General features: G+C 40.1%; 1 protein-coding gene across 2 annotated transcripts in view; it reads left to right on the forward strand.

Moving 5' to 3' along the window:
* Positions 1-16,630, forward strand: part of PIEZO2 (piezo type mechanosensitive ion channel component 2) — a 291,317-nt gene extending 274,687 nt beyond the window's left edge. For both annotated transcript variants that reach the window (XM_085220764.1, XM_085220763.1), the window contains 12 exons: positions 331-463; positions 930-1,077; positions 1,176-1,390; positions 3,588-3,746; positions 4,958-5,105; positions 7,409-7,597; positions 8,040-8,132; positions 9,267-9,439; positions 10,975-11,091; positions 13,479-13,558; positions 14,902-15,082; positions 15,963-16,630. In XM_085220764.1, the coding sequence (XP_085076890.1) occupies positions 331-463; positions 930-1,077; positions 1,176-1,390; positions 3,588-3,746; positions 4,958-5,105; positions 7,409-7,597; positions 8,040-8,132; positions 9,267-9,439; positions 10,975-11,091; positions 13,479-13,558; positions 14,902-15,082; positions 15,963-16,215 (1,889 nt within the window). In that variant the 3' untranslated portion in view covers positions 16,216-16,630. The remainder of the gene's footprint in view (positions 1-330; positions 464-929; positions 1,078-1,175; positions 1,391-3,587; positions 3,747-4,957; positions 5,106-7,408; positions 7,598-8,039; positions 8,133-9,266; positions 9,440-10,974; positions 11,092-13,478; positions 13,559-14,901; positions 15,083-15,962) is intronic.
* Positions 16,631-24,509: the final 7,879 nt, after the last annotated feature.

Genomic DNA, 24,509 nt, shown 5'->3' on the forward strand with positions numbered 1-24,509 from the left:
ATGTTAAAGTGGATTACCTTTCCCATCTAGTGAAAAAGAAAGGCTTGCAGTAGCCTGAATGCCTGAATGTATAGTTCCAGTTGAGATGACCGAGTCTGATCAGTCAAGTTTTTGCTTTTATCACTCTTCTAGAACTTGTAACTGAATGTTTTCAAGGTTTTAAAATATCAGAAATAAATTACCGTAAGAATTTATTTCCAAGCATCTTTTGTGTGAGGAACTTAGGTATGAGGTAGATTTCTCCATATCTCTTACTTTCTAATTTTTGCACTTAAGCTTTGATTTTGAATTAGCTTCTTTCTCTTTTCTTTCCCTCCCCCTTTTTCTCAGGAAGTACCAGTACAAGAAACAGCAGTCAGAAAGGAAGCAGTGTGCTAAGCATCAAGCAAAAATCTAGGAAGGAACTTCTTATGGAAAAGTTTCGAGAACAAATGATCAAAGCCAAGGCCTTTACAATTAAAAAGTGAGCAGTGTGAGGAGTTGGGTGGGCTTGCGGGGAGGTTCCAAACAGCTGACTAATGGAGTAAAATGTTTTAAAGAGTGGAGGTTACTTCTGCTAATTCAAATGGATGAATGGATATATGTATTATTCATAATATTGGGATGCTTTCTCTCTTAAGTCACACCAACTGAACTTCAGACAAATGAGCAGAGGTTCAAACAGCACTGCAAGGGTGTTCGTCTATCTGATGAAAGGTTATAAACATCCGATGTGAACTGGCTTGGGTGACTATGCATATTTCTACTGAACAAATGCTATTACGATGCTTTAGCAGAAAGGGACACACAGGTGCCTGTGAAGTTTATGAAAGCTGTCAGAGAAGCATAGAAGTGAATTTTTACAAGCATTATTCATATCACCTCCAGTCACTCTTATTCAATACAGGCTACGGCTTTCTTAAATCACATTGTGGTCATTGTTGTTTTAGGACACTCCAGGTGTATGTGCCCATCAGACAATTTTTCTACAATCTTATTCATCCAGACTACAGTGCAGTGACTGATGTATATGTGCTGATGTTCCTGGCAGATACAGTGGACTTCATCATCATTGTCTTTGGATTTTGGGCTTTTGGGGTATGTCACATAGGGCATCTATGTAAATCCGTGGTTGGGAGCCTTGCCATAATTGCATGTGATTGTTCTTCCTCAACCACTCTATTTTTTCTTTTCAGAAACACTCTGCAGCAGCAGATATTACCTCTTCATTATCAGAGGACCAGGTTCCAGAGGCATTTTTGGTGATGGTGCTCATTCAGTTTGGTACCATGGTGGTAGACCGAGCGCTCTACCTCAAAAAGACTGTCATGGGAAAGGTTATCTTCCAGGTCATCCTCGTTTTTGGGATTCATTTCTGGATGTTCTTTATCTTGCCTGGAGTGACAGAAAGGTATAAACCCTTGTAATCATACAATATTCGTTGATACTTTACCAAGTTATTTGAATATGAATTTGAAATACTTATAGCTAAGCTTTGGAATCATGAACGAATTTCTTTTTGGTCTTGTTCCTAAACAGAATGTCAAAGTGCCTTTCCACAGCAATAGCTGTGGCCAATGTAAATTTGAGGAGGAAGGAACTAGATTGTACAAGTATGTAACAAAATATTCTCAACTTAGTTCAAAAACAAATCAGGTGAGAGAAAACTGGCCTATAACTGAATACTCAACAGAGAATGTTGGCCTCTAGTTCAGTTCCCTACTCCCTAGACTGTTTTATATCCTTTATGAGTTTCTAGATGCAAACTGAAGTATTCCTAGGAGCAGTGGTGAGAATTTTATTCCTTTCTCCTCCTACCTGGGCCATGTCGTCCTACCTCTATGCCCTAGTTTCTCAAGAGAAACCTTGTTTTTCTGGCTGCACACTGATTTAGACGACTTAGTGGGAAATGTGTCTCTCAGAGTAACCTATAACTTGGTGCTCTTTTGGAATATGTGAATTTAAATCTCCTTGATCCTTCTAGAGATGAAGGTCTAAATGCCACGTCTCTTCTGAAGAGCAGTTCTCCCCATGTTCTGCCACAAGGCTCTAGAGGTGGTGTGGATATTGTAGCCTGCTGCATGAAATCTTTTATTACATCCATGATCAGATAGACTTGAAAATCTAACATTTCTCATTGCATGGCTCAAAGCAATCTTCACTGCAGAGATATTACTCTTCCCTCTTTAGCTTTTGGCTAACTCCACCCTAGGACTTACATAATTGCCTTACTCCATTAACAGTGTAGGAAATTAGTCTGTGTCATCTAAACACAATTCATTTTGTAAACAGTTATTTCACAGGTAAAAAACAAAATATGGACATAACGTACAGCCTAACTCCCTCCACCCCCCAAAAAAAAGAAAAAAAAACAAAAAAAAGAAAGAGGGAGAATTTTCCTCTTAAAAAAGGATTGTTTTCTTTTTCCTCAGTACAGTAATAATTGCACCCCTGTTTTTAAGAATTTATTTTTCAAGTGGATCTCTTATCCACTGAGCACTGAAAATTGAGATGAAACTTTTAACTTTATTTGGACACTTTAAAGAAAGAGCAATAAAATCATTTTGATATTTTGTGTGAACTCATGAAATATTTATCTCATGTTGTTAATCTCAAATCTGCATCTGAAATTTCTGTGTTCTTTATAAGTCATGCTGATTCTTAGAAGCCCATGCCAATTTTTTTAATCACAATAATTTTGTGGGATGTGATTGAAAACAGTGGGTCATGTCTGATTTACAAAGCCTGTCAATCATAAAGTTCTAGTATGTTATTAGGCTACTACAGTCAGAAGCTGGGCTGTAGTAAATGTTAACTAAGATAGTCAGGGGTGAAGCCTATGGTGTGTGAGGAAAGGTTAAGGCAATAAATTCAGCCTGCAGAAGATGATGACTTCTCTTCACCTAACTATTAGGAGAGCATTAAGATGAAGCTTAGCTGTTGTCAGAGATGCACCTTGATAAAGCAAGAGGCCACAAGTTGGAGAAAAGGAAATTCCAGCTAGATACGATAACAAATCTTTTCACTGGGCCGACAGTCAAGCACTGGAGCAAGTTGCAGAGACAGATTGTGAGATCTATATTCTCAGAGATATTTAGAACTGTACAGGCTCCTGAATGATTAGGTGTAATTAGACTCTATTCAAGCAAGAGTTGATGGAAAAGATGGTCTTCAAAGACAAACCTAAATTCTTGTATGAGTCCGTGGCATTGGATGTACGTCCATGAATAAAAATATCCATTAACTCTTTGTAATCATTGCCAATGTTAGCTCTCTGAAAAGTGAAGAAAAAGCAGTATCAACCCATGACTCATGGGAGATGTGTCATTGTTGAGACTCATGTGGTGTGGCTAGGCACCTCTAGAGCTGAGATGCTGTTCCCATTCTCTTCCCTGTGACCCCGAGGTGACTATAGATGCTGTTTATAGACTTCCTCATCCAAATTCTTTCAAATACTGTGTCACCAGTGCACTGAGGTCAGAGGCCAAAGGCTTTTCACATATTCTCAGGAAAGGGAAGCTGCCAGGAGCTCAAAACATTTCAAGCTAATTTGGTCTTACACAGATATGATGCTCATAATTTTCCTTTATTTGTCTTTTCCATTACAGGAAATTTAGCCAGAACACTGTTGCCCAGCTCTGGTATTTTGTGAAATGTGTTTATTTTGGCTTATCAGCATATCAGATACGCTGCGGATATCCAACTCGTGTTCTTGGCAACTTCCTCACAAAAAGTTATAACTATGTGAACCTGTTCTTATTTCAAGGGTAAGTCTAAACCTACTGCCCTACTGCAGTCTTCCTTAAGATGAGGACCCTTTTTCTGATGCTGGGACTGTTCGTGACTTTTCTTTCAAGTTATTGGAAATGAAACAGTAAATCTTGCACAGCATATTCCTCTGTATGTGCCACATGTCCGCTGTAGTCCGGAAAAAACAATTTCAGGAACACAAATGTCAGGAATATCAGTCTCCTACCCTGAAGCTAGAAGTCTGAGTTATCAGTCTGACAGATATCAGTCAGATACAAAGATATGCCCTGGTAGAAATAGGTAATGTTATTTGTTCTGCTGTCCCAAAAAGTAGTAAGGCATCAAATTCCAAAAGAGATAATTGAAGCAGGCCTACAGGCTCTACCTCTGCAAGTGGGGAGGAGAATAAAGAGACAGACAGTAACAGGGGAAATCAAATCTCCACTTAGAAAAAAAAGTTTATTTTCTGTACTTTTTGTAAAGTGCTGCACATCTGAAGCTCTTTAGAAGTGTTGGTGCGAGTAACAGACAGCAAAGCATATAAGTATTTCACAGAAAACCTGGAATAATCTTAGCCCTTCCAAATATTTTCAGTATGGGCTTATGTCATTCCAACAGGAAACGTTGAAGAAAGTTTTCTTCGCATGAAGCAGTCTTTATGACCTGGCCAAGCAGAAAAATGTGGAAGTACTAAAGGATGCACTTTGAAAAGCTGCTATGTGCATGTTGCTTTCCTGTTAGCCCACCTTCTGCTGCTTAATTCTGAGTCATGAAGCTCAGTCCTGTATGCAGTTGAGGAGTATCCATCTACTGTAGGAAGGCAGTGTACCACTTGGGATAAAGAGATATAAAATGAAGTCCCACCATCCTGCAGAAAGGCCATGTTCCTCTGTGCTCCCAGAGTAGAAGAATTTGTTTACACAGGAAGTCTGTCTTGTTCTGTTGTGTCAGTATCTCATACACAGCTACTACTGGGTATAATGGTGCCAAAGCATATTTATGGCCTCACAAGGGATCCAAAGGGAATGTGAGCTGTGGCAAAATGTATCACCTTTAAAACACCAGTATTAGCCACGGTGTCTCATGATATGATTGCATAATTTCCAATTAAACTGCTTTTTAGTACTCATTTTGTTCTTCTTTTTCTGGCACATACGCTTACTATGCTTACTATGCTTATTTAATGTGGTTCCTCCATTTTTTATTATCTGCTATGGTCTCCCTTCAGATTCCGCCTGGTTCCATTTTTGACTGAGCTGAGAGCCGTAATGGACTGGGTTTGGACAGATACCACTCTCAGTCTTTCCAGCTGGATCTGTGTTGAAGATATCTATGCTCATATATTCATCCTGAAGTGCTGGCGAGAGTCAGAAAAGGTGAGGAAGATCCATATGAGTGATCCAGACCTCCTCTCCCCTGTGCAGAAATGAAGGAAAGTAATCACAAGTCCCTAAATAATTTGGAAATCCACCATAAATGCAGATTGCTAGCAGATACACCTGGTGCTCATGTTCAGAAATATTCAGACTGTTGGGTTCTTTATGTTAGCTGACAGTCAGTGCAAGTGAAATTTCAATTTCCTTTGTGCCTGATTTTTCCACCATTGAGATGAATTCCACAAACATGTGGCTGCTAGTTTAATTGTATGCCTGAATTTCAAGGCCAGGAGTGAAAGACTCAGTATTCACATATTCTCATTATCCATAACTACTTAAATGACTAACCCACAGTAGCAGGGAAGTTGCAGCTCCAAAGAAAAGTTGTGTCAAGGAAGAATTCATGCCTCCACGGTGTAGGTCTCAGGAATGTTTCATGTAAATACAGAGGGAAGTTAGCTGGTTCCTTTATTCTGAGAGAGTTCCCGCACATCCAGAAAGAATGCAGGAAAACAGATAAACCCCCCATTTGTTTGACTAAAATTTCAGTCTCTTAAAATCATTTAAGCTTCAGCTCAAATTAAACTTGCAAATTCTGGATTCCTCATAACTGCTATAAAGATTGCAACCATATGCTTGCTTATTTTGCCAATTTGAAAAAGAAATTAAGCGTTCTTTTAAGAGTGACCCAACTAGTCAGAAATTGTCCATCTGCAATGAAACAGATGTGTTTTTAAGTGTTACTGATGTATTACTGCTTTTACTATAATCCCATCTCTTAATTGCATTTACCTTCCAAGTATGTCAGTTAAATTGACTCAGAAGTGAAGCGGACACAAATCTCATAGATAGGCTTTCTCAGTATGGCTTACCTTTCTGCCATGAATAGAGCATCACCAGAGGCTTCAGGAGGCTGGAAATAATAATCCTGTTCTACACTGACCGTCCATCATACTGCATTTTTTCACTCTGCAACAGTATTGCTCTGCATTTCATCTAGCATAGAACCTCCAAGTCTAAGCTTGCATGTGTGTGCTAGTGCCATGTAGCAACATAACTACCAACAACTTTATGAGTGCTGTTTTCTTATTTAATTCCCTGTCTCCTCACATTGAGTGGTGTGCTTAAGTTCTTTGGCTCTCAGAGACTCTGAGCTGTTCTGTAACAGCGTTAAAGGTGCCTGAACTAATCTCATACAGACAAATAATATGTCCCTGGGCAATCTTGATATGATATTTTAATGAAAACAGTATTTTGCAGTGCAAGACAAATGTTTTGATACGATGCTTTTGAAAAGTAGCTAATTTGTTTTAAATATAGCATTGTATTACAAATCTAATACTCTCTGAGGGCTTTATGGATTCGTGTTGGAAAGCAAGAACAATTTCCTGAAGCCAAATTCCTGGCACGTGTATGAGGTGCAGTACAATTCACTGCATATTTATTTTGCATGTGTAGTATGCAGTGTGTGAAAGGCAAGATCCTAAAACACCCTGCAGTGTTCAGTCTTGTAAGAGAACACACCACAGTAAATTAGAGTTGTGATAAGGCATTTTACAGGATGGTAACACTATGGAAGTATTCAATCATAAGGACAATAACGGGGGTGAACAAGTCTTAGCAACACTGTGTGTGAGCTGCAAAATGTCTGTAGAATGCTGCAGTAACAGTTCTACTGATTATACATGTCAGCTGCTGGGAAAGGAATATATTTTTCCCCAAAATAGTTTGCAGCATCTCAAGCTCTATGATGGAAATTCTGCCTTAATGAAGTTTGTGATAAAATATTTCAGAAAGAAAAATCCAAGAAAACTGGTCTTTCCCAAAATCGTGGAGTTTGGGGTTGAGTTTTTGTTTTTGTTGTTTGGTTGTTTTGTTTTTGTTGTTTGTTTCTTTGTTTGGTAGGGGGTCATTATCTTCCTGCTGTTTTGAGTAAATATTGTTGCTGCTATTATTTTGTTTGTTTCCTGAAATTTCATGCTTATGCTGTTTGAGATTAAACATTCAAATTACCCAATTTTTCCCATCTTTATGGTTGCGAAGAATCAACACAAGAGAGAGGTTTACGATATTTTTCACACCAGATACATACTTGAAATGGGTTTGTTTGGCACTTTTCTCTATAGTTGCCAAAATTCAGTGCCTGTAGAGGTTTGGCAAAAAAATCTCAAAATAATTGGCCCAAAGATGGGTAAGAAATGACAGCAGGAGAGTGGAGTCCTTAAGATTCATTCGCCGATCAAATAATACCAAGTGTTTCACTGATGAAAAAGACATTACTGTGTTGCTGTTTGCTTTTGCAGAGATATCCCCAACCAAGAGGCCAGAAGAAAAAGAAAGTTGTGAAGTATGGAATGGGTGGCATGATTATCGTCTTGCTGATTTGTATTGTCTGGTTCCCACTGCTCTTCATGTCTTTAATCAAATCTGTTGCAGGCATCACCAACAAGCCTCTAGATGTATCAATCACAATAACTCTAGGAGGTTATCAGGTAACAAAGAAACAGACCAAATGAAGTCTGTTTTTGCACTGTATTTCCTTGCACTGTTCCTTATTCTATGCATTGCATTTTCCAACTGAAACTGTCCTGGCTTATGCAAGAGAACACTCAAACTCTCATGTGTGATCCCTTTTGGGTATAAAAACATCAGTTCATAATTGATGTAAAATATTATCTTCACTTGCCAGTTAAAAGCAGAACCAACTGGCAGTTTAATCTGAATAAATTACCCTACATCAGGGAGACTCAAGTAACTGCCTGCAGGTCCCCATGGTGAATGTGAGATAATTAAGTGGAGGTAGCTTCCTTCTTAGCAGAATACATTCATAGCCTTCTGTTGGATTGGTGGACTGTGATGCACAGGATGCTGTACTGTCTGTGTAGCAGCTGATGTGAAGTAAATGTGATAAGTGTGTGTTCTTTTGTTTCCCAGCCTATTTTTACAATGAGTGCTCAGCAGAGTCAGCTCGTGGATTTGAATCAGACTGGTTTCAGTGCATTTCTGGGAAGCTATAGGGGTAACACTGTAAGTGAAATGTAGACTACTTCATTATTTTAAAATATATGCATGTTTCTATGGAGGCTTTTTGTGTGGTTTGTTCTAGCCCATTCAAGAATTAACATTTTTTAATACTAGATGCTACCAAATAGCTCAGGAGTTATAACAGTAATATTGTAATCGTGATCTACTTTGAAACTCAACAGTTTCAAGTTGCCATATCAATTGCAGACATCTTTCCACGCTGAAAGATGCTTAACAAAAGACAGAGTACAATTTTAATAAAAATGGGAAAACTATTAAGAGGTGCAAGGTGTCTTGTGCCTCCTAATTATGTCTGCCAATCCACAACAGCAAGGGTTGGCATAATGTTTGCACAGTCACTTATATTTTGTGCTGATCACAGAATCATAGCATGGCTTAGGTTGAAAAGGACCACAGTGATCATCTAGTTTCAACCCCCCTGCTGTGTGCAGGGCTGCCAACCACCAGACCAGGCTGCCCACAGCCACATCCAGCCTGGCCTTGAATGCCTCCAGGGATGGGGCGTCCACAACCTCCTTGGGCAACCTGTTCCAGTGCATCACCACACTCTGTGTGAAAAACTTCCTCGAACCTAAACCTCCCCGTCTCAGTAACCTAAAATCCCCTGTCTCAGTTCAAAACCATTCCCCCTTGTCCTATCACTATCCACCCATGTAAACAGTCGTACCCCCCTCCTGATCACTGGTAGTATTTGGAGTTTCAGTGAAGCTGCATGAAGTATCAGAGGCACATGTCAGACTGGTGTGGCCTGAAAGCAGCACAGCCTGCTGGATCCAGAGATCCAGTATCCAAGGGGAATATTAGAAAGGATTCAAGATAAAATATAATCTACAGAGTATACCTGATGAATATTCAAACTCATTTTGTCCAATTTGACCACTGTATTTATTCTTCGAACTGCAGAGCCATTTTTGTTTTGCCTTCCTGTATTGGCTATGCTTTGTTTATTCCCCTCCTCATCTAAGCCCCCAGCAGGTACCTGACAGAGCAATCTGTGTAAATGAATGCACTTCTGATTAATCAAGTATTTATTATTCTTCCTGATCAGGAAATATGGTTGTATGTCTTGTTAACGTCATGGCATTTAAAGTTTATTTTCCTTTTCTGCAACTACAGGCTGCTTTGCAGTTTTTAGAGGGCTATGGAAAAGAAGATATAACCCTTGCAGATCTAGAAGGGAATTCAAACTCCTTATGGACCATCAGCCCTCCCAGTAGAGAGAAAATGATACAGGGACTGCTGGATTTTTCAGCTGAGTTCACTGTAGTACTTTCGTGGAGCATTCAAAGGTAATCAATATGACTGCTGTAAGTCTGATGGATCATTTGCAAAGCTTTCCTTGAACGTAACAGTTCCACACTGCATGTTTTTGTTTAGTTTTTCAGCAAATTCTATTGTATTGCAAATAAAAATTTAAAAAGTAAGAAGAGAGGCAGAGGGTGGTGACCTTTGTTACATAGGAATTCTCAAGAAATAAATAGAGAAATGGAGCCATTTCCAAGTAGATGATTTTTACAAAAGCAGGGAGCAGTTCAATGAGACTTGAGGGGGAGGAGGGAAAAGTAAAAACACTTCGGTCTGTTTTAGATTGAGATGTTCAAATAAACTTTGCCTCAAACAACAACCTTGTAATCATTTATGGGAACTAAAGATTTAGACATAGTTAAGGCAGAAAACCAAAGAGGAAACACCCTCTTTTTAAAGAAATCTAAAACTGATAAAAAGCTATTTTTTAAATACATGTGTACTTGGAGCCATTGTTCTGCTACCTGGCACAGATGCACTTTGTTGAGACTTCTACCTATGTAGTTGTGGTAAGTTGGCCTCTGTGAAATATTACTTTACAAAAAAGTTTTTGCAAGAACCGACCTAAAATATGCAGTAGTTGGATACAGGCTGTAGCACACCAAATCACCAGGATGATTTGTTGGCTACTGACTGCTCCTTGGACTGCTGGGCTAAATTGGAAATGACCTGCCATTGCAGTCCTGGTATCTACATGGATTTTTTTGAAAGTAGACATTTGGTTGTTACAGCTATCCCCAGCAAATGACCATGCTCAAGAAGAGGTCAGCTGAATCACAGTGGGAGCTCTGAATATTCTGGGTCAGTACTTTCACCGTCAAAACTAGGCTTGTAACAGATCTGCACTCTTTATTCAACTTTATTTGACCCTCCTTATTTTTCTGGAAGCATGCAGTATTAAGCCAGTGAATTACATTCCTCATCCATTTCTGAACCTTATATTAATTTGCAATGCCTCTGCTCAGTTTGCCAGTATACTTGCATAACTACAGACATTCATACACTGGATTTGAAAGAGACCTTTTTCACCCTCAAATTATATCCTGTGGATTATACTGCAACCATAAATGACTGAAAGTGGTAAAGGCTTACCACGGTGACCTCCCACTTTTGCTCTGTAAAGGGAAACTGATGTCTTTCACCTAGTCCAGGAGACTGCAAGCAGCTGTAAGACGATTTCTTGTATCACTCAGGCAGCATACATGCTTTCTGCCCTTACTCATTATCTGCTGGGGGAACTTCTCAGCTGTCCTGAGCAGTCCAGGGCTTGTCCCACCTTCCTGCTGCATCCTGACCACAGGGCATGACAAAAGGCGATGTGCAGAAGCTGATCCTTGTCCAGCTATATTCTCATCTCAGGTAGAGGGTGCATGATGCTTGCTACTTAGCAAAGGTTGGAATGGACAGGATCATTGTGGTAAGACCAGTTAGATAACCAGCCTTAGTGTTCAGTGAACAAGTGCTCAGGTTCTGCTTTCAGTGTAGACTGACTGTATGTCTTCCTTTTTACTTAAAACAGAAATCTCACTCTTGGTGCCAAAGCAGAAATAGCATCAGATAAACTTACGTTTGGCCTACCAGAGAAAACCAGAAGAGAGATTGCTACAATGATGTCTGGAAAGCCATTGGAAAAGGTGTAAGTTATCTTCCTTGTCTATGTATATGCAAACCTACTCCTTTTAATCCTTATTTCTTATTTGTCTGCCCATATATCCACACAGAATCACAGAACTGCAGGGGTTAAAAGAGACCTCAGAGATCATTGAGTCTAACCTTCTTCCTAAGGAAGTACCCTAAAATAGGTCACACAGATAGGCGTCCAGGTGGGTCTTGAATATCTCCACAAAAAGACTCCACCTCTCTGGGCAGCCTATTCCAGTGCTCCTTCACCCTTAATGTAAAGTTCTTCCCCATATTTGTAAGGAACTTCCTTCCTTAAAAATCTTCAAAATTTCTTCAAATTTTAGGCCACTACTCCTCCCTCATTGTTTGCAGAACGCCAAGAATCTTCAGATTTTTCCTAATCTTTCTGGTTTTAGGATCCTTCTGCAACCACAACTCTAAGCTTAGACATACAGTAAAGTATCGGGGAGCTCTCCAAGATCAACCACCTCTAAAAACCTTTGTAGTCTTATTTACAGAGGCCAAAAGCATTGAAGTCACAGAAAAATACCATTGCCTTAAAGGTCAAAGCTTATTTATTTGTAGTAAAAGAAGGCCAAGAAGTCTGTGAATACTGGAACTCTACCATCAAACGTTGTGAAGCTATTAGTTTTGTTTCTTTCTTTCTTTCTTTTTCTTTGATTTATTGGATAAGCACGAGTTCATTACAGTATATTCACAGTTAAACTTTCCTCTGAGTTACTTGAGTTCAACTTGATTTGAGAAAGTCATACTGATGAATGTTTTGTTCTAAATAACCACCAAAACTGCAGTCCTCATTGTTATTGAACAGCACTAGATTGGAAAGGAAGTGTTAAGTCACTGTGATCAAAGGGTAACATCTGCAGACACTTTTGACATCAGATATTTTCCTCTAATGGAAATTTGCAAGACATAAGAACATTTTCTTCATCTGAATATCAAACATTATTGTATGGATGTACCCTTATAACATCAGTAGCAGTGATGTCTCTCAAGTTTTAACAGTCTGGCTCTTCCCCTTCTGCTGCTCACTGGGATTTACATTGCAGCAGTCATTTCTAAATATCACTGAGCCAATGCATTATCCCTGAAGGTTACCTGATCTGATTTGTGGCCACAGGAACTGTAAAGTTAAAGCTGAGGCCAGCTGGAGAGTGAAAATTCTGATTGGTTCATCTGTCTTAGAAGGCGGAAGTGAGACACGCAGAAGCTTTTCTGTATCCACGCACACTTGTACACCCAAAGAAACTGAAGAGACTACTGCTGCACATCTGATCATAATGTTTAAAGTAGATTTTTGATTTTTTTTATTTTTTTTTTTAGCCCTGTGAGGGCACAGAAATATTTCCTAGGGCAATGTAGTGACAAAGAGAGTAGGTTTTCCTCCTTTGTGGGAAGATGTAATTCATCTGTAATTCTCTCTGCAGAAGATGAGCAGTAACGTAGAAGATAGAGCTGTATTTGCCCATGTTATAATAATATTGTTGATTTGAGTGTCTTTAATTTTGTCGCAAAGAAAAAATGTTTGTGGAAACTGACAGCCATGTGACAAGTTCTGCAGGGAGTTTTCTGCCACAACTGTGCCAGGACACTTTGGCTGCTGAGCTCCTACCTGTTCCCTGGGCCTGATCACAAAGGATTTAAATTGGCCTCCTCTGTTCTTCTGTAGCTTTGTCTATGCAATGAAGCAGTGTCAGAGGACTTCCCTGAGAGCTCCTCTTTCCTAGAATTTTTCACTCACTTGAGGGAAAGTTTAGGGCAGCATCTCTGCATTTAATGAATTTTTTCATTTTCCCTGGATGCTGATCCACATCCCACTTAAGGTGATTCAATTTTGAGTCCAATGAGGAACTTCCACAAACATCTTTCCTTTTAATTTGATGTCTCAAATTATACAAACTGAAAATATTTTGCAATAAAATATTCTAGGAAGAATCCTTACTCTTCAGATGTTATTATTTAAACATTCTGTAATTCGGAAGTAGTAAATATTTTCATTACATGTTTTCCTAGCTTGTTTATTACTGGGGATGTGTTGCCTTTCTTTGTGCTGTTTATACAGCTGACTATAAAAGCAGCTTTGTTAAAAAGGTGAACAAAATATAAATTTTACATTCCTTGCAAATACATATGCCCCAGGTGTGTGGGATTCATGGTGTGTGAAAGGGGACATTATGGATGGAGCTCCCTGCTGAACTACTGACAGAACATAGTTAATAAATCCAGCTAACTTTCAGATGTGACATCTGAACACTATAAAATCAGAGCTTAAGCCAAGAATTACTGGGAACTCTGTATAGCCCTGTTAGGTATTTCTAAATTATTTTAGAGGTATAAAAATATGAAATATTTGCTTTCTCTTCTTTTTTTTTTTTCCAGAACATTAGAAACTGTGTATCCGTACTACATCAAGGCTCCTAGTGATTCTCTGGCAAAACCCATAAAGCAGCTATTGACAGGTATGTATCCAGGCCATGGAAAACAGTGCAGTTGAAAAAAGTGCAACACCACTGCTAACTGTTACGGGACACCTTGGACTGAAATACTCTTACAGTTGTTTCTACCTGACATCTACAGGCTTAAGGAGAGACAAGAGTACAAGGCAGAAAATGCATTTGGATATACCTTAGCTTTGTTTTTAACAGCAAGGAGTCTACAGATTGAAAGTACAGTTCTTTTCCTTCAAGTCTGCTTTCAGAAACTGTTTTCCCTTCTATTCTAAGAAAGTGTTGACAAGTTTCACCTCTGCATCTCTTTAATACTTTACTGCAAATACTAGCACTGCATGTCTGCAAATTAATCAGTTTGAATAATGATATTGAATGATTGATTTTAGTTCTTCCCTCCTTATTGACTCCAAAGAATACAATTTAGATAAATAATCAAATTTCACAGTACCCAATCAGAATGTCTAGATACTCATACACGTGTACATACATACGTAAAACCAGTTGGATTGGAAAAGTAAGAAAAAGTTTTTTACTAAGAATGCCTTTCTCAACAGAGGTTAAATTTGACTCGCAGATGTTTTCGTGCTCATTGTGTAGTGCATTACTGTTCAAGGTTGAGTGAGCATGTTTTGAAAAATAATTCATGAGACTGAATCTAGCTTTACTTGTAGCAATAATTTACCAGTGCTTCACTGTCGTTAGTCACTATGCATCCTAAAAACACCTTTTTCTTTGGATTTGTATAATGCACTTTAATGCATACAGTGCTAATGTAGGGTTCTCAGAAAGCAGAAGAGCCGGAGTTTAACTCCTGTTTGTGTGATCATTTATGCATTATAGCACAGAATGCTTTTCTTGATATATTTATTACACCAAAAAGTAAGTGGTAGTTTCACTTTGGCATATAGAAGCTGACTATTATCCTTCCAAGTTAAACGTGCTTTAGACTTGAAATGTGGACATACTGCTTGTTATTGATGCCTTGGTTTGAAAATACTTAAATTTGCTTTTTTTACACCTGAAATGTAGACATACTTCTTGTTATTGATTGATTGGCTTGAAAATACTTGAATGCCTTGACAGGTGTACAGAAGAAAATGTAGCTGATGTCAAATATTTTATTTATTTAATGCTCATTTATATAAGATTAGTGTAAGGAAAGCCATAGCAGTCTAGATAGGGTGTACTTTTGTACAGAAATACTGCAAAAGGGATTGTAAGAGAGTTATAACAAATCTTTACTCCTACATTGCTCCGTTATTTTATCATGCAAGTTGTGGAAACATCTAATAGTGATCAGTTTGACTTTTGCAATTCTTGCTATACATATTAACATTTCCTTTTTTTGATAGACTGCAGATGGGAAAATATTACAGTTTCCCTGGTCAAAAATGTTTCTGAAGAGGGAGTTCGTGAGTGGTGGGTTTTGAACCAGCTTGGGAAAAGATACAAAACGTCTGAAGAGAGCCTTGAACTCTTCATATTCAGTGATAAAGTCAGTCCTCCAAGCCTTGGATTCTTGGCTGGATATGGGTAAGAAGGAATCTAAACATAGAGTTAAAATACCATAGATGAGATAGAAGGTGACTTCATTTGCTTTGTGGGTGTATGTTATTTCTTTTTTTGTTGTTCTAATGTTTGAAACTCCAGAAAAGGGCTTCTGTGAGAATTGTAATTTCACATCTATTACTGTTATCTACAGAATACATTGCGTTTTTAAGGAATGATGCTTCCTTTCATATCCAAACTCCAGGGGGAAAAAAAAAGACAAAAGAAGTGCCCTTTGCACCAATTTCCTATTCAGATGAAATCACTCAAAATATGTTCATTTAACTAAAAGCCAAGTTCTGCCCAAACTGATCAGTTTTGGCAACATTCCCAATCTCATGCTGGCAGCCAAGACTCTGTCTGAAGCTGTTATGAAATACAGCTCCATAAACAGAGGAAGTTGGGAGACTGTGCCTCCTGAGAGATATTCCCTTCCAGCATCCTTTGGAGAGCTCCAGCATCCTGCAAGTTCAGGCAATTGTTAGTCTGTCACCACTTATGCACACTTTTATAAAAAGAATTAGACATGAGATCTGACAGATTACTTGCATTTAGTAGCCAGAGGTTGTGAGATTTCCCTACAGCTTCCAAGCTGTAGCAGACAAGATTTGAGACTACCATCATAATTGACTGAGGCTAAATCATTTAAGCCAGCAGTTTCAGCTGTGTATGTTCTCAGCTTTCTGTTGTGTTGGAAGAGATCTCATTTTCTTTCGTCCTACAGCACAGAAGAAACAGGATCCTAAATAGAAATCAATGTTCACTCTGCTGACAGACTGTGCTTAACCATGTAGATGAACTCTCTCTGTTTTAGATGATCATCTGTCAAGGCACAGCTTGAACTTTTTCCATTCTTTCTTTTCAGCATCATGGGACTGTACGCATCAGTTGTCCTGGTGATAGGGAAGTTCGTCCGTGAGTTTTTCAGTGGGATCTCTCACTCCATCATGTTTGAGGAGCTACCCAATGTAGACCGAATCTTGAAGTTGTGTACTGACATTTTCTTAGTACGAGAGACTGGAGAACTGGAACTAGAAGAAGACCTGTACGCCAAACTAATCTTCCTGTATCGCTCACCAGAGACTATGATCAAGTGGACTAGGGAAAAAACTAATTGATCTCTTTGGTGTCACACTGCAAATCAAGTTGATTTCATCTGAATTTTAAAGAAAAGGAAAAGCACAATATTCTCTTAAGAGCTAAGCCTTTTATAGTTAGGTAGCGATCATTTTTCACTGAAGGAGTCCTGGAAGCTACGGCCTTTGGAATCCATGCTGCCTTTCAAATTAAGGATCAACAGTGAAGAAAGTTGGATGATTTGCTGTTTTTAACGTGCCACTCCTCTACAATCTGGGGACAGCTTTGTAATTTAATCAGCAAGAAGTTTGCATCCCTGTCTGGCTAATTTAATTTTCCAGACAATAATTGCCTTCAAAGAGAAAGCAAAGGAGTGAACCCACAAATGACTCTAGGGGACCTTCCTAACTTTTTCTGGAGTCATATTGGATTGTGCAATATGCTGTTGTACGTCACTGACTTTCAAGCTACAAGTTATGGGACGGTGACTAGCCTTCAGGACACCCAAGACCCAGGGCCACAGTGGGAACTGAAGACATTCTAGCCATACCCATTTGTAGAAAAGCAGAGATTTTGATGTACAAAGGACACCGTGGACAAACCTCTGCTAGCAGAAAGGATATAGATTACAATCTCTTTAAATGCCTTATTTTATTTATACAGTCACAGAAAACATTTCCACCAAACATCAATGACTCAGGAAAAGAAAAAAAAACAGCAATTGAAACTTGACATTTTGTCGAGGGTAACTAAAGGCTAGAATTATTATAGTGAAATATTGGGATGTTCTGCTAGGCCATTTTCTTCAGAGTTACTGCTTTCCGTTAGATGAGAAAAGAAAGTGAATTCAATGACCTAAGGAGCTACTTCATTTCTTATAATCCTTTAAAAACTGAATAGTGTGTGCTTCTCTCTGCTCCCCATGACATGCTTTTCCCCATTTCGATGACTTAAGGCAACCATTGTTTTGCTGTTAGCTGATATTCTTCTTCCAGTGTTTCAGGTATAGGAAAATGTTTACATATTCCAAGTCACATTTTTACATCTGAGACGGGTTGTTGTTTTTTTTTTTTAAGTTCCCAAATATAGACATGCATATGAGCTTGAAAAGTGGCCTTTTTTTTCTTAAATTACTATTATTAGTGACACAAATGGCTCATTAGAGATCATTGTAGCATGAAAATTTACATTTGCAATGTAGATTTCATTCCATGTTAAAAAAAAAAATTATTGAGAAAAAGAAATCATTGAGTGGGTAAGGTATATTAAAAGGGTATACTGTGTAGTTTTGATTCAGTAATGACTTAAAATAAAACACATGTTGCAAAGTCATTTTAGAAGTATTTTTTCCTCTGCCTTTTTACATGAAATGGGAAAAGTTTGACATTCTTTTAACTCTGTGACAAATAAATCTCTTTCTTGTAGTTAGCTGGTATTTATTATATGAATAATTAGTTAATCGCCAGAACAAAAATAATACAACAATTTGCTGGCACATTTTACTGCAGAAGTTCATAAAACAGCAAAATTGAATGAAGTTGCAACATACTCTGCTCAGTGCTTCCATGACAAATGCTGTCATATCCATTCTATACTGTGAAAACTAACATTTTGGGCACCATGAAGTGCACAAAATAAAAGTCGCTTCATCATATTGTAACAATAAAATCATTTGGTGACTGGAACTCACTGGAAGACAACCTGATTTCCTCTAAGTGTAATGGAAAGCTGGCAGCATTTCCTGGTGGAGAGTTTTGCTCCATTTCTTCCATTGAACCTGTGAATGAAAAACAAAATGTACAGGGCAGCCCTGATGTAGGATCTGACAGAGACACTTTGTGGTCAGATAGATCCTTATCTGTGTGTTGAGTGATTTTGAGGAGGCAACACTGGGAGAGAGATGTGAAGGGTGCGATACGGTTCTGAAAGTACCAGTAGCAGAACCACACTGGCCATAGTTGGACTTGGCTGACTTTCTAGCTCCCCCTCTTTAACAAACAGGCACTCACTTTCTGGTGAGAAAGCTCTGCGGAATCAGCTGTACAGTTGTTTGAGCTTTGCAGAAATGTTCTGCGCTTTCTTTCATTGATCAAAAAACTTTGAAAATAAAAGTGTTCTTCTGTTGTGAGGGTTTTTTTGGTTTTGCTTTTTCAAAACAACATACAGTCAAATTGGCAACCTATGGACTGGGTAAGGGACTGCAACAGGTGGAAATTGTACTGCTAATCTCCATCCAACCATCCTGCTAAAGCTGAACTGCCAACTACTTTCTAAAGGTGTCCTTTAGGAAATCAGGACTGAGGCCACTGCCATTTAATGTCTTTATTAACAGTCTGGAGGAGAACACAGAGCACACTCTCAGCAAGATTGAGGATCACACCAAATCTGGAGCTGTTTATAATGTATATTTGTCTATTGCCCTTCTGGGTAAAGAGGAGAGAAATTGATAGAATGGAAGGCATGACTGCTTTTCAAAGGGACTTAAGGATGCCAGAGGTATGAACAGCCACATGCCTCATGGAGTTCAAATAAGGCAAAGCAAAGCTCTGCATCTGATATTGACTCACCCCATGCAGTTCAGACCAGCTAGTGAGCTTCAAACAGCTTTGAAATAAGAAGACCCAGCAGGGAGGAAGATGGTGAAGGGGAGTGTCACATCTATAGCAGCAGTGTATCCCTGAAGCAAAGAAAGCCAGCAGCACAGTGAGCTCATTTAAAGAAGCACAGCTGCAAGTCAGGGAAGTTTATTAGTCCCCTCCAATCAGCACTTATGAGACCACATCTGTAGAACTGCATCCAGGTTTGGGGTCCCTAGTGAGAGAAAGACTCTGTCATACAGGCATGAGTCTGGCAGAGGGCTGGAGGACAGAAAATGTGAGGAGAGACTGAGGGAGCTGGGCCTGTTCAGCCTTAAAAAACATACTGGAGCCTGCAACAACCTGAGGGTGAGGCATGCAAGAGGAAGAGCCAGGGTCTGGAGTTACGAAAGGATAGATGTGCTGAGAGGCAAGAGATAGAAATTGCAGCAAGAGAGTATCTGATTAGATATAAAGAAAATTATTTTCCCCTACCATGGGGGTAGTCAAACACTGGAACAAGAGCCCAGAGAGTTTTTGGTTCCTCAGCCTCAGAATTTTTCCAAACTTCCAATCTGAACTAAGTCATTATTTTAGGATTCTGTCAGGGACATTGCAGCTCACTGAAGAGGATGTATTTACTGCTGGAAGAACAAGCCCTGAAATAGTAGAATAAAAACACAGATCCAAAATAACAGTATTGTACAGAAATGTGTACTGACAGACAGTAAACCTATGTGTCCAATTTTGAAAGGTTAAGCCCAGGCAGAGAAAGGTCTTGATTTCTCTTTTTCAACCTTCTAATCAAGAACTTGTGCCTCTCAGAATAACATAAGCCCTGATCTGTGTGGATGGACTGAATGGGATTAAATGGCCTTTCAGAAGGTCACCATCTCCAAGGGACAGGAAAAAAATCCTTGTGATTATTATTATTATTTTTTTTTTTAAGGACTCCTCCCTGTCTTTTTCAGTGCAAGAACAGCTTCTCAGAGGAACAAATCTAGAGAAGAAACAGCTTGAAATGGTGGCTGTCTTACGGCTCCCATCAAGGCATATTATGCTTACCACATATTCATGGCATTGAGATTGACACAACCAGCACGATGCACAGATTCACCAGAGTACAATGCCTCTCTTTAGCTGGCATGAAGGCTGCTTTCCAGGTGCTGCCACAAGCACTCGCTGAGTGCGCCTTGTTTCTTTGGGAAGTGATAGCATGGCGTACTTCAAGGCCCAGACGCTGAAGATGCAGAAGCAGGCATGGAGGGAGGAGGCCAAGATTGATGAGATCTAATGTTGGCACCCGTACCCTGAGCTCTTCACAGGTGTGGTGAATACTCTGTCCAATGTGTGTTTGGAGCATTCCCCGAGTGCTTGCTTTCCAGAAAACCTTACTGAGACACTACCAAGATGTCTCCAGTTACCATTCTCTTTTGCAATTAAATGAATATAACTGAATTAGAACAGATGAAAATGGGCCTCTGCATGGACAGTTTCTGCTTTAGCCCCACTTCTGCACAGGAAAAAGACATGCAGCTGAGGGGCCCCAAGAGAAGCCCAAGATACTTTATGTCTCATGTTCCCACAAACACTTTTCAAACCATAGCAACTGCTCTTTTCTCTTTTTTTTTTTTTTAAACCCAGTATTCCAGTGAGATGAAAGATGAAGTGATATTTTTTCTTCATCTGGAAGAAGTGAGAGCAACAACCAGTAGCCCTTCCCAGCTGTCATCACAACCTTAACAGAAAACATTCTCACACAGCCCTTCTCCCTTGTAAACCCAGTGGGCTCCTGCAGCAAGCATCAAGCACTACGCTGTAGACGATCCAGTTGGCCATAGCTGCAAGTTTGGCTGCCCTGACACACTACAGGCTGTGCAGAACTTTGGTTTTTTCCTCACTACAGTCACGTTTTGTTTTGGCTATAGCATGTCATTCAATGACCACGTGTTTGTGGCAAGCACCACTCTTGGACATCCCTCAGTGAGGAATGTGGTTGGATATGGACTCAAGGCCATTTATTCCCATCCAGCCAAGCCATACTAATAGGTAAGGCACAGCATTTGAATACTGTGGGCATTTTAGCAGCCAACTGTAAGGTGACAAGGAGTTGATGGTAAATTTGTAAAGTTTTCCTGCCATTTCAAATAGTCTGGTTTGGAAGACTAGGAAAACAGCATAGCCAAAGAGGTGGCATCACATTTTTTGAAGTTTCAAATATATTCTACCTATATCTCCCAATTCCTAAATTCTCTTGCTGTTTCCTGATTTCTATGCAAAATATATATATAATTTTTTTTTTTTAAGTAAAAAAAGAAAAAAAGCTTCACTTGCCAAAATATTTTTTCTTATAGAATTTGGGATTAAATTTCATGGTGAGAATGATGATAAGTTTTCTCCAAGCAAAAACTAAGACTCCACTCCCAAGGCATGGTTGAAAATGAGACATACCTAGAACTTACCATTTCTGTTGGCCATTTCTTTAGCCCTTTCAGGAGTTGAAATAAAGTCCCTCTTCTCTTTACTTATTTTCTTTACTCCAAGATAGCAGAATCACCACCACCGTCTGATCTCCTGACCTCTGTTGGGTCGAGGGAACCATAGAATGGTTTGGGTTGGAAGGGACCTTTAAGATGATCTAGTTCCAACCTCCTGCTATAGGCAGGATCACCTCCATCTTGACCAGGTTGCTTAAAGACCCATCCAGCCTGGCCTTGAATGCTTCCAGGGAGGGAGCATCCACAATCTCTCTGGGCAGCATGTTCCAGTGTAAAGAATTTCTTCCTAATATTTAGTCTAAAGCTTCTCCCAGTTTAAAGCCATTTCCCCTTGTCCTGTTGTTACATGCCCTTGTAAGAAGTCCCTCCCCAGCTTTCCTGTAGGCCCCCTTCAGGTATTGGAAGGCTGCTATGAGGTTCCCCCTTCTCTTCTCCAGGCTGAAGAACCTCAGCTCTCTCAACCTATCCTTGTAGGGCAGGTGCTCCAGCCCTCTGATCATCTTTGTGGCACTCCTCCAGACCTGCTCCAGTAGCTCAATGTCCTCCTTGTGTTGGCCCTGAAACTGGACAACAAAGCCAACAAATTTTCTTTCTCAGCCAACAAGTGCTTTTATTCTCATGCTATCTCCATCCATAGCATTGACATAACTGTTCAGAAAACAGCAGGATAAGCTAATTTCAGCTGCAGTTGATTCTCCTCAGTCTTAATGTAGAAATGTTTGTGATAGCAGTGTTATTTTTTTTTTTTAATTAACACAAGGCTGTTGGTCTCAAGAGCACAACAAACACATTAGCACTGAGCATCCCAAAAATCCCACCATAGTGCCTCATTGTTGTGCAACCCCCCAAAACCTCATTCTATGCCATATCTCATGGTATCGTACTGCTCAGAAGGATACGTGACTGTATCGCCATGCGTACAGTCAGTAGGTGTATAAAGGTTAGGCTTAGTAAAATTATTGCAATAGAAAGATAATCAAAATAAATGGGAATGCTCACCAGAATCATAGGCTCACAGTAAACTCCACAGGGAGCAACCTCCAGAAGAGATCCTTCCTTAGTGGCAGACAGCTCTTAAATGGGGTCCAGGAGAGGTGGAGCCAGGCTCCACTCCTTCTGGTAGCACAGGAGAATTGCCTTCACCTGTGCTCCCCTGGCTGACTCATTGCTCGCCTCAGGTGGTCAATCAGAGGTTCAGGCTGTGATCAACAATTCCTATACACCATGGAAGTCCAGGGTCAGCGTTAGAAGTCCAAAATCACACTGTCTCCTGTACTGTATCACAGAATAAGGATGAGCTCCAAACACAGAACCCACAGAACCATATTATCTGGCCTGAAAAAGAAAAAAAGGCAAATGGGATTATGCACTAATGCTTTCTCCTGTTTTCATTCTGGGTGTATAGGTCACCATCAGCTGAGCACAGAGTGCTCATTGCTGTTGACTTTAGAGATGAGCAGAAATACAGATGGAATTGGTTTTGGTCATCTCATTCAAAGGGAAGCTTAAAAAAAAAAAAAAAAAGATTGAGGAACAAATAGATGTGAAAAGCCTCAAGGAATGTTTCTATCTACCAATTGCTTTGCTATAAAAAGTCCAACCAGGCCAAATAAAGTATATTATTTACATCTGCTTCAAAGGGGCACTTAGAGGACAAAAACTGTCATGTTTGCATGGTTTGACTCTGCTCCCACTCTTCCTTGTGCCTAATGAGAACAGGATGGCATTTACTGCTGGGCCCCCTGTCCCTTGTCACCAACCAAGTCTTATGTGTGTCAGCACCTAGATCCCCTTCATTGCCTCCTAAACATCTGCATGACTTCACAGCTGCCAGGGCTCTGCTATAGAGCAACCAAAGTCAGCGAGCCTGGGCTCTTCCTCCCTGATGGTTTCAGCCCTCTCCATCCCAAAGTGACATACCCCATGGGCAGGGTCCTGCTCCTGCACTGAGCACAGGGCACCAATGGAGACCTAGCAAGAGTTGTCCTTGGAAATGGCACCTTTGCGAAGTGACCCCAGTGAAACACTGAGCAAATCTCACAGAGCAAAAGATACAGTCATTTTAAATGAAATGACTGAAGGTCATCTGTGTGAGCAAGGAGACAAAATGCATTTCAGATGACTTTTTGAATCATCCTTTTTTGATGTTTATCATTTGAGCTATTTCTTTTGTTCTATTCAGCCCATCTGGTAATTAGCTCATGATGTGTGGATTCAAAACACATACTTAGTACTTTGATGATGAAGTAATACTTCTCTTGCTTATTTTGCCTAAACAGACTCCACAGCCATTCCCCCAGGGCTGTGGGATTTCTGTAGCTACTTCAATTACTTTCGACTTTAAAAAAAAATGAATTGGTGGTCTTGTTCAGGGACCAAATGACAGGAAGGGCCAAATGACAGGGTCTCCACCAGGGTTTCTGATAGATGCTGAGTCTTCTGTGCTGCAGCGTGAGGAAGGTGGATGTTCAGAATGCAGCCATAGCATTTCTCTTTTTCCCATGCTTGACCTCAGCTGACTGAGTGTGGGTTCAGATGTCCCCAGATCCCTTCCAAAGGCGTGCAGGGATGTGTTCCCTGTGCTGCATGTTTACTCAAAATGTCCTGGGCAGAGGATACAAGCACCGAGAAAGATGGACAGCCCAAAGAGAGAGTGCTGCTTTCTGCTGAGCTCTGTAGGATCAACACTGATGCAGCTGACCTTGTAGCAGTATGGAGAAACTGTTTCTGCATCTGCAGGCTAAAGCCTTGTCCTTTTTCCTGCCAGGCTCACTGACACCCATGCACTGATCTCAGGCTCCTGCGTAAGGACCGTGGGAACAATGCCCTTTCCACTGTAGGCAAGCAAAAATCAGGTTCACAATCGCATGAGGTACCTGAACACCCATAAATCTCAATGACATGCATCCCAGAGTCCTGAGGCAACTGGCTGACATAGTCACCAAGCCACTTTCAGTGATATTTGAAAAGCTGTGGTAGTCAGGGGAAGTCTCTGGATTCCATCTAAAGAAGCATGGCCAGCAGGTCTAAGGAGGTGATCCTGCCTCTCTGCACTGGTAAGACTTCCCCTGGAGTGCTGTGTCCAGATGCGGAGTCCTCAACACAGGAGAGACACAGACCTCTTGGAGCATGTCCAGAGGAGTGTCACAAAAATGATCCCAGGGATGGAACACCTCCCTACAAGGACAGGCTGAGAGAGCTGGGGCTGTTCAGTCTTTGACAAGAGAAGGCTCCAAGGAGGCCTGATAGAGGCTTTCAGTA

The sequence above is a fragment of the Meleagris gallopavo genome, chromosome 3 (assembly GCF_905368555.1).
Source record: "Meleagris gallopavo chromosome 3, MGAL_WU_HG_1.1, whole genome shotgun sequence".
NCBI classification, from domain to species: Eukaryota; Metazoa; Chordata; class Aves; order Galliformes; family Phasianidae; genus Meleagris; species Meleagris gallopavo.